The sequence below is a fragment of the Topomyia yanbarensis genome, chromosome 2 (genome assembly GCF_030247195.1).
Source record: "Topomyia yanbarensis strain Yona2022 chromosome 2, ASM3024719v1, whole genome shotgun sequence".
Lineage (NCBI taxonomy): Eukaryota > Metazoa > Arthropoda > Insecta > Diptera > Culicidae > Topomyia > Topomyia yanbarensis.
Window position 1 is genome coordinate 435,773,910 of NC_080671.1, and position 15,535 is coordinate 435,789,444.

The following is a 15,535-nucleotide window of genomic DNA, read 5'->3' on the forward strand; positions in this document are numbered from 1 at the left end:
CGTTTTGAATACTCACATCCACTTCGGTGGCCGTCTCGGAGTCACCGCTCTCACTGCCCTCGGGGAGGTCGTGCAGTTCCGCTGTAATTAAAATAGACTCATCAACCGACGCTCTAGAGGCGGATTTTTGCGAAGGAATACTACGTCTCGATTTCATGCTTATGCCACTCTGGGATCGCGGTAGTTGCGGTGAACCACCGGAACCGGTTCCTCCGCCGACGCTGCCTCCACCGGTGCCAGCCGTTCCGGTTGCAGATGTACCCGTACTGTTTTCCGAACTTTGTTCTGCCTCGGCGATTGAACGGCGGGTTCTGCTAGCGACATCGTTTAGTTTCCTGCAAAAATTAACTGATTACATAAAACCCGTCTCGTTCGTAACCATGTCACTTACTTGTAGTAATCTAGCGCAGCCCGTGCAGGTGCGATGATCAGATCGGTCAGTTCCGGGAGTAGTTCACCGAGTGCTTCAAATAGTGGCAAAATAACAAGTCCGATAAAACGCACCTGACTGCCCGGTCTACTAACTTTGTCCGGATCCATGAACGGTGTCACCGGAAGACCTTCCGACTTTTCGGCGGCACTTTGGGCGAAAAATTCCTGGAACAACCGGTCCAGCCAAGGTTCCGCCACGTCCAGCGGACGTGCTTCATTTGAAATGTCCGCGACCTTGATTAGCACCATGCACAACTGAAATAGAAGTAAATCGTCAAGCTTTCCGTTATTAGATTTTATATTCGCTACAATCACCTACCAGATTAGTGTGAACTTTATTATTATAGTCAAAGTTGGGAGTAGCCTCTTGGAATTGCATCAGAATTTCATTGTGCCTGGCCATATCCGTGGCCAGTATGCATCGAATGATACCCTCACGAACGTCTCTGCAATTAAAGAAACAGTTACGGTGGCAATTACTTATCGTGAAAGCAATACTATAATCGCTGGGGTCGCCCAATTAGCTGCCCTAGACTAAATGAAGCGTCCATCATTCCGGTAATTTCTTTGAAACCAATAAATATCTCAAGCGATGAGAAAATTACTGTTTGCGTCGATCGAAAGTGTGATAGTTTGCCGTGCCTATACGTACTACGGTAAGTGAAGTGAAAATAATAGACACTGGCGCTTAGTATCCCCACGCCGCACCGTCCCTTGTACCAACATTTACCCGTAGACAGGTACCTACATATTGAGATTCATGCATAGCATAAGCGAAGTCTATCTAACTAACGGGTGCCATCGTATGTAGGTATACACCTATGTATATGCAAAACAAAACCGTTGCGTCGTCAGTCTGGTGACATTCTCAAATTGCACCCGAGACTCGGGGGACAGTTGTGAGCGGTGCAAAATGTAACGGATGCAAGAAGGTAGGTGAAGCTGTAATTGATCACCAACTCTGGCCGTGTGTCTCGTTGTTGATTACAGATCCGGTCCGGCAGATTGCGGCCAGAGATGAACTTGTTGGTTGATGTTTGTTTCGGATTTATTGCAATCGATTTGATTTCAGAGAAGTTTTCCTTGCGGGATTAGGTAAGAAATGCGTATCAAACTTGCATCCCAAAGTTAAGAAATTGGTTGATTTAGATACAATCGACTTTCTGTTCTTGGAACGTATTCTTTAAGAAAAATATTTTTGAGCGACTTAGCGAAATGTGCACTCACAATAAAATTACGAAAAGGAATTCCCATTGATCCCACAATGACACACTTGCTCTCTTGTCATGTAACAATAAAGCCCCAGGGCCAGACAGAATCAAATTCTACCTGTTGAAGAATGTGCCAGATTAACAAAAGACACTTGTTGAATATTTTTAATGCGTTTCTTGAAGGTAACATTGTGAAGGTCATATAAAAACCAAGAAAACCAGCCTCCGACCACAATTCGAATCGACCGATTGCACTTGCCGTGCGATATACTGCGGCTGGAATCTCTCGCAGTACTTCAGCACAGAATTGACCACTGGGTAACAACAGCTGTGGCTGTGGTCCACTAGGAAATTGATAAAAGTCTATAATATTTCCTATTTTGCTTTTTTATTTCAACTATATTAGTCACATTTTGTTTTGCCTTTCTCATATAGAAAGGTTATGCAATTACTCTAAAAATCGTCAACCTAATCCCGGCCGATTTTTTTTTACTTATTTAGGCATAGGTAGAAGTATGCAGTGAGGGGTTGCTACTTTAAAATTGAAACTAGTTTAAAATTTCTTAACAAGTTTCGGCAGGGTCCGGACCCCCTGGATCCTCTTCCTTGATACGCCGCTGGTTTCCAGCGATATTTCAGTGTCGACACATAGCATCTCAAGATCGTGGCTGTCGATCCATTGTATGTATGTGCAAATCGTACTGAATATGTAATATTCATTTTCACCGTTGTATTGAACATAACCAGCTGTGATGAGACCCAGGAGACATGCTGTTGAACTCGAGTGATTCGTAGTTATGCTGCCTAAGCTCGACCCTCATCAGCAGAAGACAAAAGTTTAGCCCTCAAGATATTAAGCCTGTTCTAATGACCCTGCCACTTCTAGTTTTCCGATCTGTATACTTCACATCCTTGCTCTTACTTGAGTACTATGGCTCTAATTTTCATAACTTTCCCTATTTAGTAATCTCTAGCTAATTGAATGTCGTTCAAATCTATAATATTTTTCGCACAAAACTAGCCTAGAGACCGTGCGGCATCCGGCATCCGATTTCTCAACAAAGACATGATCCACTGAGTTCCTGCTCCCATATCGTAAAAGGCGACCGACAACGGGAGTCCTCGTGTCATGGCGATGAGAACTGAATGGCTGGCAGGACCAAAATATGCGAATCGCCCACGAAGGGTCGCAGTCTCCGTTGCAGTGTTAGACGAATCTCTGACATAGTGGATATTGGTTTCTTCGTATATCATGGCGTCCGAGCGCCGTAGACCTGTCCATTAGGGTGGGACAAAAAATAGATTCCAGCTCCGAGCAACTTTTTAGGTATCATTTGGGTCCTAGAACAACTATGAAAATTCTTAGCTCGATCGGTGAAACTATATTTTTGCGCCCACTGTTTAAAGTTTACATGGGATTTTGTATGGGAAAATTAACTTTTACAAAATAATTCCTCCAGGAGTCGCCCATTGCTTCCTAAAAATAAACCGTTATGTGGCTTTTGTAGGAAATTTAACAAAGAAACAAAGTCTCGAAAACCACGAAACGATCTGCCGCTTGACAAAAAAAGTTATTCAGCAGAAACCGATTGATGTTCTGACGATTGATAAAATATTCATTTTTTCTAGCACCATGCTGTTGGTAGTCCAATTATACGCAATTTTGTTTTAATCCCCTCTTAATGTGTCTAAATCGTTTATCTATACTATTTGGCCACTTTGCAAGGTTTTGAGGGATAAATTGAGGCTTCTTTTGTACATAATAGGAGAAAGTTAAAAATTGTGTATATGATAAGATCGTCAAAAGCAGTGATGCTATGGAAAGTGAAATTTTCGTCAATCGTCAGAGCATCAATCGGTTTCTGCTTAATAACTTTTTTCTCAAGCGTCAGATCGTTTCGTGGTTTTCGAGACTTTGTTTCTTTGTTAAATTTCCTATAAAATCCACGTAACGATTTATTTTTAGGAAGTAATGGGCGATTCCTGGAGGAATTATTTTTTAAAAGTTAATTTTCCCATGCAAAATCCCATGTAAACTTTAAACAGTGGGCGCAAAAATATAGTTTCACCGATCGAGCTATGATTTGCACAGTTGTTCTGGGAGCTAAATGGGATCCAAAAAGTTACTCGGAGCCAGATTTTATTTTTTTCATATAACCATGTCCCACTCTACTGTCCATCGCTGCAGTTAGATTGCATGTGGAAGGTAGTCTCTGATCCCCACGGCAGCGACCATCTGCCAATCGTAATTAATATTGCTAACGGTTCAGGGCCACCGAATACAATGAATGTTTCGTACGACCTCACACGGAATGAGTGGAAGAGCTACGCGCCCGCGATATCCAACAAAATCGAGTGCACTCAAGAGCTTCCTCCGGAGGAAGAGTACGGGTTCCTGGCTGGCTTGATTTTCGATACTGCGATTCAAGCTCAGACTAAACACGTACCAGACGCGAACTCACGCGGGCGTCCTCCCAATCCATGGTGGGACAACGAGTGCTCAGACGTGTACGTATAAGACCTTCCGGGACGACGGGCTGCCAGCTAGCTACCGACAGTACGCGATGGTGGAAACGCGCATGAAGAGTTTTATGAAAGCCAAAAAACGTAGCTACTGGCGTCGGTTCGTCGACGGACTAACGAGAGAAACATCGATTAGCACTCTTTGGAGTACGGCCCGGCGCTTACGAAATCGAAACAATACTAACGAGAGTGCAGAATATTCAAACCGTTGGATATTCGATTTTGCCAAGAAGGTTTGTCCGGATTCCGCCCCGGCATAGAAGATGTACCGCACCGCGTCCCCTCACGATAACGCAAACGAAACACCGTTTTCGATGGTGGAGTTCTCATTTACTCCCTTCTTATGTAACAATAAAGCCCCAGAGCCAGACAGAATCAAATTTAACTTGTTAAAGAATCTGCCAGACTCTGCCAAGAGACGCTTGTTGAATTTATTTAATAAGTTTCTTGAGGGTAATATTGTGCCTCACAGGGATGGGAATTATCATTCATTCGCATGATTCATGGCGAATCCGTTCATTGCTTTGAAAGCAGCCAGTCTCATCTGTCTTGCAATGGAATTTTCTGCCCTCCTCCTGGATAATTTGCAACAGGATCTTTTTTTGGGTACAGCGTCGTTTCATTCTGAAAATTGTTTTTTTTTCACCAGCAAATTGCAAACTACTTACTTGACAATTATAAATCACCAAGTGAAAATTTCATAGTCCTATAAAAAAGTATGACAAGTTTTTTATTAGAAAAATTATTTTTGTTTTGAAATGAATCTTTGTGAATGAAAGAATGCATTCATTTGCGATCCTTTCTGCTTTCATTCAAAACACTATATATGTGATGGAGTATTAATCATTGGGTGAACACTAACATTGCCGTGTGCTGTCTCTTTTTTCAGTTTTGTGTTTTGTTTCTCACTTTCGCATGAATGCGTAACTCTACACAAGAAGGGTTGCCGAGATCGGGTTTCACAGTAAGAGCATATTGGTGGATGATTTCAAATTGATCGTTTCGTGAAATGATTTTTCCCATGCCTGGTCCCTCATGACTGGAGGCAAGTGAAGGTCATCGCCATTCAAAAACCAGCCACCGACCACAACTCGTATCGACCGATTGCGATGCTGTCCTGAATCCGAAAGTTGTTCGAGAAAATGATCTTGTTTCGCCTCGACAATTGGGTTGAAGCAAATGGCTTACTGTCAGATACACAATTTGGTTTCCGCAAAGGCAAAGGGACGAACGACTGTCTTGCGTTGTTCTGAACCGAAATTAAAATGGTTTATGCTAGCAAAGAACAGATGGCATTAGTTTTCCTAGATATAAAGGGCTTTAAAGCTTTTGATTCAGTTTCTATCAAAATTCTTTCTGAGAAGCTGCACCTGCATGGTCTTTCACCGACTCTAAACAACTTTTTGATAAACTTGCTGTCTGAAAAACATATGCATTTTTCGCATGGTGATTTATCGACATCAAGAATTAGCTATATGGGTCTTTCCTAGGGCTCATGTCAAAGCCCCCTTCTCTACAACTTTAACGTGAATGACATTGACGAATTTCTTGTCAATTTCTGCACGCTAAGGCAGCTCGCAGATGACGGTATGGTCCCTATTATAGGCCCCAAAGCCATCAATCTGCAAGGACCATTGTAAGATGCCTTGGACAATTTATCTGCTTGTGCCCTCCAGCTGAGTATCAACTTCTCCACAGAGAAAACTGAGCTAGTCGTATTTTCAAGGAAGCGTGAACCAGCGCAACTGCAGCTTCAATTAATGGGCCAAATTATTGCTCAGGTTTCAACTTTCAAATATCTCGGGGTCTGGTTCGACTCTAAAGGAACCGGGGGATGTCACATTAGCTATCTGACACAGAAGTGTTAACAAAGGATCAACTGATCAGGCTGTACCAAATAACGATATTGTCGATGATGGAGCATGCTCTGCCCTTGTATGCAAAAGTGACATTAGCGCCAGTTTGGTCAAATTTAATTTTTTCATATTTCTAAGTTCTCTACAAAAATCCACGTCTTTCAGTGTAATTGTTTTTCAAAAATTATACAAAATGGCCTTTTGAAGCGCGAAAAACAAAGTGACGTAAACGCCAAACTGACGTACTGGTGCAATATAGCACGGAACGCGTATTTAACAAGGCAAAACAGTTTATTCTTAAGCTGTTGCATCATAAGTAATATTGAGGAGCTAGATAAGCACTATTTTGTGATGTAAATGGCTAGGGTGGTATTATAATTAGGGTAGGGTGGTATTCAACTTAACTTTTTAGTGCGATCAAATTCCAGCAATTTGTCGATATAAACTTAATTTTCAACGATTTATATTTTATAAAGAAGTGTTCTGTGCAAGTTAGAATGTTTCTGTAAAGCAACGAGCTTAGCCTTTTTTAGCATGGATTTTTGATACAAAAATAATGTAATTTGGACACGTTTGTTCAAAATTTTGACCGCTGTTGTTCTATTCATTTATTCATTTATTCAAGTTTCATAAATCGTATGAATTAAACTGTTCAGATATCCGCTTCCGAATTTATAATAAATTTCCGAGGCAAATTTAAGCCAGTTTCATTAATTTTTCAAAGTATAGCTTGAAGATTGGTTTTAATATAAAATGAACATTAATAAATCGTATATGTAAAGGATCTAAATTAATGTTGAAACCATCTGAGAGACGTAGTAGACCTATAATAGGTAACCCATACCTGTGAAATGTTTGTACCTGAATACACCTGTTATTCGACACTCTCGATCCACTAACAATGCAAACAGATGTAAATTCATCAGATCACACGGGACAGATTACGACCAACTCCTGAATAACCGTATGCTCAGAAGACTTCAAATGTTCTTGAATAGTTTATAGACAACCGACATGATGTATTTTTATGTGCCGTGTAACAGAACGTGCATTCACTAAAAAATTTACCAAAGAAGCGGAATCCGGAAATACCGGGACCGGTCGTTAAGTGGGACACTGTATCCAAATGTCTTCAAATAGGATTGCATTCTTCACAGATCACAGAATTTGGTGTGCCGCATGACAGGAATAATTACTGGAATTGTTTGGTCCGAACTTCCGTATTCCGGAATCTTTAATAAAGATACGCGTGTCTCATATCAGAGCTCACAACTCGCGATATCTGTGTTGTCATAGTTACACTGACTGTCGGAAACGTAGACAAAAATCATATATATTGTTCAGCATATCTACCGCATAACGAGTCCTTCTGATGATTTCAAAAGCGTTATATCATATTGTATCAGAAATGGGCTTCCGCTCATTATCGGCAGTGATGCGAATGCTCATCACATCATTTGGGGCAGCTCAGACATCAATCTGAGAGGCTCTGAACTGATGGAGTACATAAGTAGTACGAATCTCCATATTCTGAATGTGGGAGACCGACCAACTTTTGCGAGGTCTGGGAGGGAGGAGGTGTTAGACATAACACTTTGCTCTGATAGAATTTTGCATGAACTGGGAAATTGGTAGGTTCCAAATGAAACTGAACCGTCTCTATCCGATCATAAATATATATTTTTCGATCATTTTGATGTCACCTTCAATGTGGTAACATATCGTAATCCTAAATCTACAAACTGGGACCTTTTTTTGGAAAACTTGGCGACTAAATTTCATGGATATTTTCCAACAATTAGTCAACTAGACGACTTAGATGACGTCGTGGATACGACAAACTCAATCATATTAGCATCCTACGAAGAAGCTTGTCCATTTCGTACTGTTAAATCGACTAGGGGAACCCCTTGGTGGAGAGCTGAGCTTGAAAGAATAAAGAAAGTTATGAGAGGAGCTTGGAACCGGCGTCAGCGTGATGACTCCAGGGCTTTCAGGTCAGCTCGTAGTGCATATAAGGAATGTCTTAGATCTGCAGAACGGGCTGGCTGGCAAAGCCTATGCACTAATGTCGCTAGTCTGAACGAGGCTAGCAGATTAAATAAAATTCTCTCCAAATCGAATGATTTTCAGATGAACTCCTTAAAAACCAGAGATGGTGTTTATGTGACGGAAGAAAAAGATGTTCTTAATTGTCTATTCGACACACACTTTCCAGGTTGTATCGATCCGGAGTTGAACAATGTTCACAGATCTCATTCTGGTGATTCGGACTTGTGGGCGTTAGCACGCACATTGGTTTCCTCTGAATCGGTCAAGTGGGCAGTTGACAGCTTTGCTCCATACAAATCACCAGGAAAAGATGGAATACTTCCCGTGCTACTGCAAAAGGGATTTGATATTCTTAAACATGTCTTGAAAAAGATTTCTCTTTCCAGTCTTGCTACCGGGTATATCCCGAAAGCATGGCGAGAAATAACTGTTAGATTTATTCCCAAAGGGGGGCGCTCAAGCTATCAAGAAGCCAAGAGTTTTAGGCCTATCAGCTTAAGTTCTTTTCTTCTGAAAGCTTTGGAACGGATAATCGATCATCAAATCAGGAACGTTAGTTTAGTTGAATATCCACTGCACAAAATGCAACATGCATTTCAGTGTGGGAAATCCACGATCACTCTGCTTCACGATGTTGTTTACAACATTGGGAAAGCCTTCTCGCTCAAGCAATCTAGCTTGGGTGTATTCCTAGATATTGAGGGTGCTTTTGACAATGTGTCCTTCCAGTCTATTCTGGAAGCGACGCGCGGTCTTGGGATACCTGCATGTATCTCAGGTTGGATAAACGCAATGCTTAGTAACCGCATACTTTGCTCGTCACTGCGACAGGCTGAGATACGGAAGTTACGTATTTGCGGTTGTCCTCAGGGCGGCATTATGTCACCTTTGTTATGGAACTTGGTAGCTGACGGCTTGTTGGAGAAACTCAATGAGCTTGGATTTCCAACCTACGGGTTTGCTGACGATTACCAAATACTAATTACTGGATTTTGCATCGGAACAATCTTTGACTTAATGCAACAGGCATTAAGAGCCGTCGAACAGTGGTGTCGACAGGTTAAACTATCAGTTAACCCAAGCAAAACTTCAATGGTTCTTTTCACGAAGAAGCGAATAACAACCGGAGTTCGTCCCTTGCAGTTCTTTGATTCTGAGCTACTGTGTGCAGATCAAGTTAAATACGTTGGAGTCATATTGGATTCCAAACTGAATTGGTCTGCTCACATTGAGTTCAGAGTCAAGAAAGCGTGCATGGCTTTCGGGCAGTGCAGACGAACTTTTGGAAAGACCTGGGGTCTCAAACCTAAATACATCTATTGGATTTACACGACAATTGTACGTCCAATACTGTCATACGGATGCCTTGTGTGGTGGCAGAGGGGAGAGGTGGTGACAGTCCAGTCAAAGCTAAACCATCTGCAAAGAATGGCGCTCATGGCGTTGACTGGTGCTTTCACCACGACTCCGACTGCTGCTCTTGAGGCACTTCTAAATATCAAACCATTACACATAACTTAAAACAAGAAGCACTATCATGTGCATACAGACTGCAGGTTACTGGGCTTTGGAACAATAATCATGTTGATCTTGCTACCAGTCATACACGATTGTGGTCACAAATGGTTACATGGGGTGAAGATATTCTTGCTCCCAGCGACATTACACTCACTTGTAGTTTTCCTTACAGGACATTCCATGTGAAGATTCCCTCTCGAGAGGAGTGGTTGTCTGGCTTTATGGAAAGTCAATAACAAACGCAAGTGGTTTGTTACACTGACGGTTCTCTGATGGAGGGACGTGCTGGTGTTTACTGTCGTGAAATGAGATTGGAACAATCTCACTCACTAGGTAGATACTGTATTGTATTCCAAGTAGAAATCTTTGCGATTATGTGCGGGGTACAATCGGCCCTTCAACTGAGTTTGTCCAGCAGAGTTATAAACTTCTGCTCCGATAGTCAGGCTGCAATCAAGGCCCTTAGCTCAGACAAATCCCGGTCCAAGCCAGTGATCGCATGCCGAACCAAAATCGAAGAACTAAGCATTGTCAACACCATCTACCTTGTCTGGGTGCCCGGACATTGCGGTATTACTGGAAATAAATGGGCTGACGAATTGGCCAGGGCAGGTTCAGCGATTGACTTCGTTGATCCTGAGCCCGCGCTGCCAATTTCGACAAGTTGGATAAGGGAAAAAATACGGTCCTGGGCTTTGTCCGAGCACCGCAATTATTGGAGAAATCTACAAACGTGTCGTCAAACAAAGGCGTTTCTAGAACAACCGTGCCCAGTGATTTCGAAAAATCTCCTACATTTTTCGAAGCTCCACCAGGGCTTTTATCGGCCACTGCAAACTCAATTATCACATGGCAACTATTCAGCGCGCTGAGTCTTTTTCATGTGATCTTTGTGAATCCGACTACGGAACCTCATATCATCCGATATCCATCGGTAGCGCAATTGCGATTTCGAGTCTTCGGCCGTCCTTATATAGACGAAACCATGTTTGGACGACTGAAACTCAGAGACATACTAAAGTTTCTTATCCAATGTGGTAAAGAGCTTTAGGCTTATTCGCAGGCAAGTGGAACTACTTGTGAGTTTAACTTACCTGTTGTTTATTTTTGTTTCTGTGCTGTTATTTTTCCCACCTTTCCAATTCTACTTCCCCACACCTCCTTATCCTTTCCTTCCGCTCAGGAAATGATGAAAACACAAGGCAAGGCACAAATCCCCGACTACATACGGGGAACGTGCCATTTAAGCCAATATATTCTGATTCCTGATTCCCGATTTGACGTTGACTTTGAATTTGCATTGTCCATAACTTATAGGGTTGAAGTTATTTAATATGCCGCATGACAGAAATATTTAACAAAAATGTTTCATCCGAAAAACCGGATTGACAGGAATATTCACTTAAAATTTCGTCCAATGAGAAGGAATCCCCGGAATGACTCGTAAATTTTCCCCATGTGTCCGTATGACTTTACAGGTTTGCATTGTTCATAGATCATCGTTCAAGTGCCGCATGGCAGATATTTTCAAGTACAATTGTTTCACAGATATATTCACTAGACCCTCCAGCCCAGAACCGCTTCTGCGTTGCCTGAAAAGGCCTACATGATACCAAATCGAATTCATAGTGTTCATATGCACGATAATATATTCAATGCATTTTCTAATAATGCCAGACTTGCAACTAAGCTTTGGAAAATTAATGAAAATGCACTAAATGGCCCTCGTACATAACCCACGGAACATCCGCATAAATCCAAAACCGAACATCTGGCCAGACAGTCACATACAGCCAAGGAAACTTGAATGAATTAATGATCATTTGCAGGTAATTCAATTCAGTTCAAACGGTTGAAACTACACAATACGCTTTACCCGACACTACTGATTTGTATACGTACTTCAGAATTGCATAAAAACAGTGAAATGAAATCACTCTTTTTTTGCAAAAGTGACGTTAGTTAAAATTTACAAAGTTTTCGCAAAAATAAAATAAAATAAAGCAATTAGCTCTTATCTACGATGGATTGTACACATTTTGTACAGAACATATAGTTGAAATATTAATTGTGCTTTTGAAAATATCACGAAACACAAAAATTGGTTTCCTGACAAAAATTCCTTTTGGCGCTAACGTTACAATAGCATAAAAGGGCAGTCTAGAGGTTCTAGCAAAGTCAAACGTAGATCTTGTTAACGAAGGTACCACTTAACGCAGGGGAGATCTGGGAATCCATAATCGAGGTCACTTTCTGCAGCCATGGATTGGCAGAAGACATAAGCTACATGGTAGCAAGAACCGCTCTCAAGCTAAGCAAGAAACTTGAGGAGATATGCCACAAAGCCAACGTGAATCTATACTGAATATCAGTATAGATTCACGTTGGCTACAGAGTTGCCGTGGCGAAGATGAAAGACCCGGCGGTACGACTTGAAAGGTGTCCGAAGAAGATGAAGTTTATTCACAGTTCGTGTTGATACTCGGTCAGAGAACAACGTATCTTTTCTTACTCTGTGCTGAGTGGTGTGAGAATAAAAACCCGTTAAAGTTTTTAACTATTGTGCGATCTCTACCCACCATATAGTATTAGTTTATCTAGTGCGAATAGTTATTTAATAAATTTAATAGTGAGCGCGAGCCGAGCCGGTAGCCGATACCGCTATTGTCTAGCCAACCATACCACACAGCTTGGCACAGGCATACCAAGGCAAGTGTACGGTGCCTAAATTATAACGCTCGATCCACTCCGCATACGTGTCGAACTAATTACATCCGCAAACACCGTCATATCGTAACGAAGCGGTGAAAAATAGTGTACTGTTAGCAACAAATCCAGTGATAGTGATCGAACAAATAGATACAAAATAATTGTCGTCCATGAGGGCGACCGATCCCCCCCCCCTCCCGTGGGGAAGCCTCAATACCACTCTGGATGCAGCAAGACGGTGATAGAATTGTCACTCAAACCCTGCTATTGTAAGCGGTGAGTAACGAAAATGATATGAATAGTACAGTCCTAACACTCACCCGTCCCGATGCAAAACTCCCTCCAAATCCTTTCATGATTAATGAAACACTGCAGCAATTGCTTGGATGCGACCCAAGGACGGTTATGAGTGCCTCCAAAGAAGCAAAAGGTACAAAATAAATTCTTCGCACCCCTTCAAGAACCATATATAAAAAGCTTGTGGGTTTGAAGCAACTAATAGATGGAACCCCAGTCGAAATCATCCCACACCCTTCGCTCAACTTCTGTCAAGGAATTGTATATGATGTTGACACCATCGATGTAGATCCAACTTAAAAACAAGCTTGCTTCCCAACGGGTAGAAAATGTTCGCCGAATCACTAAACGGATTGCAAACGAAACTCAAAATACTCCCCTCGTTGTGCTCACCTTTAAAGGGCAAACGCTACCCTCTCACGTGTACTATGGCCTCATTCGGGTACTAGTTCGAAGAGTCACTTCTACTCTGTTTCGGATGTGCTAAATATGGTCATTCAAGAAAAAACTGTTCGGAAACCCCGATATGTACATCGTGCTCTGAGACACACGAAAGCTCTGATCCCCAATCGTGCAAGGAACAAAAATACTGCCGCAACTGCGAAGGAAACCATGGACCCACAGACCGAAACTGCCCAATCTACAAGAAGGAAGAAGCAATCATAAAATTCAAAACTGACAATAACCTTACGTTCGGTGAAGCTCGAGCTACAATGAAAAAAACCAAAGAACCCAATACCTATGCTAACCAATTGAACCCCCAAGACAACGAAAAAGATCGACTGATTAAGGAATTACGTGAAGAGCTAAACAAAGCTCGGCTGCAAAATAATGAAACAAAAACCCACCGTTTTTGCAACACCAGCCGGGCCGGCCACAAGGGGCCGCTCCAAGAAGCCTAAGCTAGATAAACAACACCACACTATTAACCCAAATTCACACACCGCCAAAACCCGGGTCTCCAGCACAAACCAAGGTGGATCGAGACAAGATATGGCGGATGAAGAAGCAGATCTTACCATATCAGAATAATCTTCGATAGAGCGCAAACAAACCAAACGAACGACCAAACAGGTTCTCCACCTATTACCATAACAACAAAAATCGTTGCACAATCCTCTTCCCACAAATCACCATCCCCTCTGGCACTGGAAGTACCGACTATCGATGACCCTGATGCTGTTGGGGCTCCAACAGATAATCCAACCTTTCCTACTCAAAATAAATCCCACCCCTCCCATGTACTATTTCTCAACTCAGATCACATAGAAAGCACAAGGACTATGACAGAAAGCCAATTGGAACCCACACACCATCAACTAAACAATACGGATATGGCAGAAGACCAACCGTTTAATAATTCATGCTGGTTACAATTTATCGCGTCTACGACTGAAGTCCAACCACACAACAACGTACAGGCCTCACTACCAAAATCGAATGGATCGACTACTTCAGTTATCCAAACCAGCATACTACCCTGTTCCTCTCGGAGCAACCGTGGCCCTGCCAGTGCGGACGATATAACCCCACCGGAACTGACGGACAACCTGCGGTACTCCGAGAGCGACATGCCACCAATGGAGACACACAAGGGCGGCAACGCCAGTCCCTCCAAGGACCCGGAAACACACAATCGTACTCAATCGGAAGACATTAAAATTTGTGCCAGAAGGAAATCCCGGACGGAAAAGGGTCGATTGGCCTATCCCCTGGCGGACAACGAAGGATTAAGTACCAGGACGGACAAGGGTCCTTGGACCTATCCCCTGGGAAAGGACACACACCGCGCTATCATCTGTGAAACCACCTCGCACAATGAGTACAGCCACTTTCTACACTCCACAAACCCCGCAGCTGTCTTAGAAGGCAACACACAACCACCCAACGAACCATCTACATCCCAGCCAATTGACCAACTAGCGACTATGGTAGAGCACCAAACTCAACACGCAACACACCGTTTACCCACAGCTATGGCAGAAGGCCCAACGACACGTACAAGAAACCTGCACAGGGCAACATTCAGTGACGAGGAAACAACTCCACCATCATCACCCAATCCATCGCAGTTCAGTACATTTCCTGAAAACACCCAAACTGGACGAAAACTAGCCCTTCAATGGAATGCCAATGGGCTGAAGGGACAGTGGAATGAATTGCAGATATTCACCACTGCAAATTCTCCCATATGTATGGCTATCCAAGAAACTCATATCGATCGACACCAAGACCTCAATCAGTGGATCAATAACAGCTATACGTGGTTTCAAAAAACTGGAAACAATTTATTTGAAACCATCGGTCTTGCAATTCGTAAGGATATACACCACACACCAGTGCAAATTGACCAAATTGACAGCCAACTACTACAACTCACTGCGCGCCTACATGGCCCAATACCGATAACCGTCGCATGTGTTTATATACCGGCTGGCAGAATGCCAGATCTGCTCTGCTCTGCTCTGAAATCAGCTCAGAAGCTGTATTGGATAGCTGGAACGACCTTTTCTAGTCATGGGGGATTTTAATTCTCACCATACTATTTGGGGATCAAAACGAAGCGACTGCAGAGGGCATCACATCCTTGAAGCAGCTGAAGACACGAATGCCATAATTCTAAATGACGGATCCTCCACATTCATACGAGGCCAACACAGAAGTCAGATTGACCTAACAATCGCCTCTGCCAAAATTGCTGGCAAACTCCGATGGAAAATCGAGGAAGACATCCATGGCAGTGATCACTTTCCGATCACTATTACAACCGACGATGAACCTCCCCTCACCACCCGAAGAAAAAAGTGGAAATACGATGAAGCTGACTGGGATACCTTTGAAACCCTTGTAGAAGAAAATATTGATCCCCAAAGACCGATATCCATCGAAGGAATAAGCCATATCATAACCGAGGCCGCAACTGCCAGCATACCGAAA

General features: G+C 42.6%; 1 protein-coding gene across 6 annotated transcripts in view; it reads right to left on the minus strand.

Annotated features, from left to right (window-relative positions):
* The window catches only part of LOC131685527 (high affinity cGMP-specific 3',5'-cyclic phosphodiesterase 9A), a 580,386-nt gene that overhangs the window by 21,476 nt on the left and 543,375 nt on the right, over positions 1-15,535 (minus strand). For 4 of the 6 annotated variants that reach the window (XM_058969320.1, XM_058969322.1, XM_058969321.1 and 1 more), the window contains 3 exons: positions 752-878; positions 392-687; positions 17-335 (listed from right to left, as the gene is read on the minus strand). In XM_058969320.1, the coding sequence (XP_058825303.1) occupies positions 17-335; positions 392-687; positions 752-878 (742 nt within the window). The remainder of the gene's footprint in view (positions 1-16; positions 336-391; positions 688-751; positions 879-15,535) is intronic. The other 2 variants (XM_058969325.1, XM_058969324.1) reach the window with 2 other exon arrangements.